The sequence below is a fragment of the Solanum lycopersicum genome, chromosome 7 (assembly GCF_036512215.1).
Source record: "Solanum lycopersicum chromosome 7, SLM_r2.1".
NCBI lineage: Eukaryota > Viridiplantae > Streptophyta > Magnoliopsida > Solanales > Solanaceae > Solanum > Solanum lycopersicum.
In genome coordinates, this window is record NC_090806.1 from 8,401,169 (window position 1) to 8,406,474 (window position 5,306).

Consider the following 5,306-nt stretch of genomic DNA (forward strand, 5'->3'; position numbering starts at 1 on the left):
TGATTTACAGTCACACAAATTTCTAACATTCATTTTGAACCACAAGCTTTTAAAGTCTTTTTTCTTTCTTTTAACTCCGTGTTGAGTCAAACTAGCTCACATAAAATGGAATAGAGGAGTAATTTTGTAATGTTATCTATTATTTTATGAATTTCATATATAAACTATCAGATGTTCTTATAAGGAGCGGAGACATAGGGGGTTCAATTGAACCTAGTTGGTCATCTATGTTCACGTAAGTTGAATGTCATATTCATCTTCCATGAAGTTTTAATATGAGTTGATGGGTTCTAATTTGTAATTTATGTATTAATTAAACTTACCAAACAAAAACAGTTTAGTGGTTTATATATATATATATATATATATATATATATATATATATATATATATATATATATATATATATATATATATATATATATATATATATATATATATATATATATATATATACTGTAGTCACTGCATCAAAAATAATCATTAGTGGGATTAATTCTTAATTACCGCTAAATATATATTTTTAGCGGCAATTAACACTCTTTGTATATGTCCGTAAAGCCTTTAGAGACATTGGTTCTAACAACACTTAACTAATGCCGATAAATTTAGTATTATTTATTAATGTCAATTTTTAATGTCGCTAAAAGTTATTTTTGTTATAGTGATCCCTTAGCTTGTCCCTTAAGTTACATATATTACATATAGAAAATTTTCTTGACTATAATATGTTCACTACTGTTTTTCTTGATGATGCCGTGAAGACTTGGGCAAACCAACTATATAAGTGAATAATAATACATTTGAAAAACACAATCAAAGGTTTCCAAGTAATTAACAGCTAGCATGAAGAAGAACATTTTCTTACTGATTTTTCTCTTTATAATTAAATTTTGTATATCACTTGCTTCCTCAAATAAGACAGACCAACAAGCTCTATTAGCTTTTCAAAATCTTGTTACAAGTCCCAGTCATTTATTGGTCAATAATTGGACCATAAATACTTGTTTTTGCTCTTGGTTTGGTGTCACTTGCAATTCAAAAAGGCAAAGGGTTGTGGCCTTGGCTCTTCCTAGTTTGCAACTTCAAGGCACAATTTCCCCGTCTTTGGTCAATTTGTCCTTTCTCAGAGAGCTAAATCTTGGGAACAACTTCTTCTGCGGTGAAATTCCTTATGGAATTGGCCACTTGCCTCGCTTGAGAGTCGTTGATATTCAAAATAATCAGCTCCAAGGAAGTATTCCAACAAGCCTATTTCAGCACCAGACAGTTCGAAAGATTTCATTGGCTTTCAATAAACTCAACGGTGAAATGTGGAAAGGTTCATGGTATGTACCCAAACATAGAGACTTAAATCTACGGAATAATAGTCTCACGGGTATAATCCCTCCTTATGTTGGAAATACCACAAAATTGATGAACTTAGATTTGTCTGGGAATAGAATCAATGGTAGCATTCCAATGGAGATTGGTAATATTACCCAACTTACAGAGTTGTTCTTGGACGACAACGAATTAACAGGTCTCATTCCTGCAACACTGTTTAATATCTCATCGCTACTTAAGGCAGCGCTAGGAATCAATAGCCTCATTGGTCCTCTCTTGCTGGATGAAGGAATTGTTGTCTCAAATCTGAAGTCTTTAAGTGTTAGGACCGTAAATAAGCAGGTGTAAACGCGGAAGCTAGCAAAGCAAACCTCGAAAGACCACAAGTAAGAAAACAACGAGAAATATACCAAAAGACACAAAGATTTAACGTGGTTCGGTCAATCGACCTACGTCCACAAAGGAGATGAGCAATCCACTATAAACATGAGAGTACAAAATACAGAGGGAAACAACCTCAACCAATTCACTCGGAATACATGAGAGGTTCACAAATTCTCCCTCTAACCAAAACTCTCAAAGCCCTTAAAACTACATTGTGAATGCTAATTAAGTTAGAAGGAACATGCCTCTATTTATAGAGTCCTAAACCTTTTCCTACCAAAAAAAGAATAGTCAATTCAAAACCTTTTCCTAAAAGGAAAACCTATTTATGGTAAGAAATCAGGGCAAATAAAACCCAACAAATCTCCCCCTTGGCCTGAATTTCTGACAAAATAAATTTGTCCACCTTCTTTACTTTATCTTCAACAACTTGCTTCTCCTCTCCATAATCTCCTTTACAAAATTTATGTCTCAACACAGAGAACCTCTCTGAAACAATTTCTCCAACAAAATCTTCATTACTGTCAAAAAGGTTGCGGCTAGAACTACACCCGTCAAGATGAACACCTCTTTCTAACTTGGTTCAATCTTCGATTATCGAACCACTGAACCTAACTCCGTCATTGAATCTGGCTCTGATACCACTTGTTATGACCGAAAATAAGCAGGTGTAAACGCGGAAGCTAGCAAAGCAAACCTCGAAAGACAACAAGTAAGAAAACAACGAGAAATATACCAAAAGACACAAAGATTTAACGTGGTTCGGTCAATCGACCTACGTCCACAAAGAAGATGAGCAATCCACTATAAACATGAGAGTACAAAATACAGAGGGAAACAACCTCAACCAATTCACTCGGAATACATGAGAGGTTCACAAATTCTCCCTCTAACCAAAACTCTCAAAGCCCTTAAAACTACATTGTGAATGCTAATTAAGTTAGAAGGAACGTGCCTCTATTTATAGAGTCCTAAACCTTTTCCTACCAAAAAAAGAATAGTCAATTCAAAACCTTTTCCTAAAAGGAAAACCTATTTATGGTAAGAAATCAGGGCAAATAAAACCCAACATTAAGCATATCTAACAACCCAAATTCTGGTTGCATTTCTTCAGACATATGCCAACTCACAGAGCTCAAAGTTTTGTCCATATCTTTCAACAACATAACAGGAAACATACCAAGAAATATTGATTGGTCAATATTTCCACTCTCCAATATCTTTATTGTGGAAACAATCGCATAGTAGGACAAATTCCTCCGGAATTAGGGAAGCTATCAAATTTGAGGGAATTGAGCTTCGACTCTAATGATAATCTTATTGGTCAAATTCCAGAGGCTATATTCAACATATCTTCTTTGGAAATCATTGATTTCAGTTTCAATAATCTCTCTGGTAGAATTACAACCACTACAGGTCTTCATCTTCCAAATCTTAAAGGACTTGACTTGGGAGTCAATGAGCTAGAGGGGGAAATTCCATTGTTCATAACAAATGCTTCAAAGCTTGAGATATTGTCGCTAGTAGAAAACTTTCTCACAGGAACTATTCCTACTAATTTGGGAAATCTTCTTAAGTTGCTATCATTGTTCCTACATTCTAATCAACTTACCAATGAACCAAGAGAACATGAGTTGTGATTCTTCAATTCTTTGGCGGACTGTAGAATGTTGAAATATTTACAAGTGGGTTTCAATTCATTGAATGGCGTTCTTCCCAATTCAATTGGGAATCTGTCATCTACTATTGAAAACTTTGAAATAGGAGATTCGCACATCAATGGTCTCATCCCCACAAGTATAGGCAACATGAGTGGACTTACAACCTTTGAAGAAAACAACTTTAGTGGGAGTATTCCTTCGGAGATTGGTTCAATTAAACAACTCCAAGGGCTATCTCTATTTAATAATAAATTCGAGGGACATATTCCAGAGGCGGTATGCCATTTATCTAAGTTGGTTCAATTATTTCTTGATGGTAATGAGCTCTCTGGATTAATTCCAGAATACTTAGGAAATCTTAGCATGCTACAACATTTTTATTTAGGTTCTAATAAATTATCATCAACATTTCCGTTGAGACTTTGCAATATGAGTGGTCTTCTCTATCTAGACGTGTCAGAGAATTCAATCGAGGGACAAGTTCCATCAGATATTGGAGGACTGAAAGCCATTGTAGAACTTCATCTTTCCAATAACCACTTTTCAGGCATGATACCAAGCCAATTAGGGGATCTCCAAAACTTGAAGTCTCTTGACTTGTCGAACAATTCATTTTCAGGCTCAATTCCATTATCCTTTGCCAACTTTATAAGCTTGGAATTCTTGAATTTGTCTTTAAATGCATTGTCAGGTACTATTCCTATATCTTTGGAAAAACTTTCATCCCTTAGGAGCATTAATGTTTCATTTAATGGTTTAGAAGGTGTAATACCCAGTGGTGGTGTGTTTTCAAATTCCACTCTTCAATCATTTCTCGGAAACAAAGGTCTATGTGGAATGCACATATTGGAGATTCCTGCTTGTGCTATCACTACCGGGAAAACAATCAAAGCTTAAGGAGGTTGTGCTAAAAATTGTTACTCCGATGATTATTTCATCCTTTCTAATATTCTTGTTGGTTTCAATTTGGATAATGAAACGAAAGAAAAAAGGAAAGTCCAAGGATGTGGAAAAGGTACCGGAGATTGAAGAGATTATCACCATGGATTCATCACCATTGATGATCTTCAACTTGAGCTTGAGAGCTTGAACTTGAGAGCAGATTATGAGGAGAAAAATGTATATTGTATTGATTGTGAAATTAGTTAAAAATGAATACAATGTGAACCTATATATAGACCTTGATTAACAACCCAACTAACTTCTAACTAACTATTGGAAACTAACAACTTGAAACTTGTAACTAACTATCAACTAACTACTTGATTTCTTACTAATAGAACTAACAGAAAGCTAATGTTATTGATGCTATATTCTCATCACCCCCCTCAAGTTGGAGGTGATGCAAACACAGACAACTTGTGCAATAAAGAATTGTGTTTAACTCCAGTTAAAGCTTTGGTGAGGATGTCTGCCAACTGTGAATCTGTGGATATGTGATGAAGTGTGATTAACCCTTGATGAAGCTTAGTCCTTACAAAATGGCAATCAATCTCAATATATTTTGTTCTTTCATGAAAAACTGGATTCTTGGCAATGTGAACTGCTGCTTGGCTATCACAATAAACATGTATTGGTAGAGAACACTGCACATCCAACTCATTCAGCAACCTCTGTAACCATACCAGCTCTCCCACAACCTGTCTTATTGCCCTGTATTCAGCTTCAGCAGATGACAATGATACTGTTGCCTGCTTCTTGGATTTCCAGCTGATAGGACTATCTCCCATAAGAACTAGGTAACCACTAACAGATCTCCTTGATTCAAGGCAAGCAGCCCAATCAGAATCACAGTATGCACTCACAGTAAGATCAACCTTGTTTGAAATAAAAATGCTCATAGTTGGATCTTGTTTCAAGTATCTTAGCACATGATAGGCTGCTTTCAAATGTGGTTCCCTAGGTGATTGCATGAACTGACTTAATTGTTGTACA

General features: G+C 35.2%; 2 protein-coding genes across 2 annotated transcripts; both read left to right on the forward strand.

Moving 5' to 3' along the window:
- Positions 1-846: 846 nt before the first annotated feature.
- On the forward strand, positions 847-3,350 carry LOC101248988 (probable LRR receptor-like serine/threonine-protein kinase At3g47570). Its single transcript, XM_026031952.1, has 2 exons — positions 847-1,645; positions 2,959-3,350. Exons 1-2 carry the CDS (start codon positions 847-849, stop codon positions 3,348-3,350), a joined length of 1,191 nt encoding a protein of 396 aa, XP_025887737.1.
- A 27-nt stretch (positions 3,351-3,377) lies between these two features.
- Positions 3,378-4,268, forward strand: LOC101249280 (receptor kinase-like protein Xa21). The gene has a single exon (XM_004243013.1). The coding sequence runs from the start codon at positions 3,378-3,380 to the stop codon at positions 4,266-4,268; it is 891 nt and encodes a 296-aa protein (XP_004243061.1).
- Positions 4,269-5,306: the final 1,038 nt, after the last annotated feature.

Bases quoted from the DNA above. Each gene is read 5' to 3' on its own strand.
- LOC101248988 (XM_026031952.1), top strand. From the start codon at position 847: ATGAAGAAGAACATTTTCTTACTGATTTTTCTCTTTATAATTAAATTT. The intron at 1,646-2,958 runs GTGTTAGGACCG...ATCGCATAGTAG, and splicing joins CTCAAATCTGAAGTCTTTAA to GACAAATTCCTCCGGAATTA.
- LOC101249280 (XM_004243013.1), top strand. From the start codon at position 3,378: ATGTTGAAATATTTACAAGTGGGTTTCAATTCATTGAATGGCGTTCTT.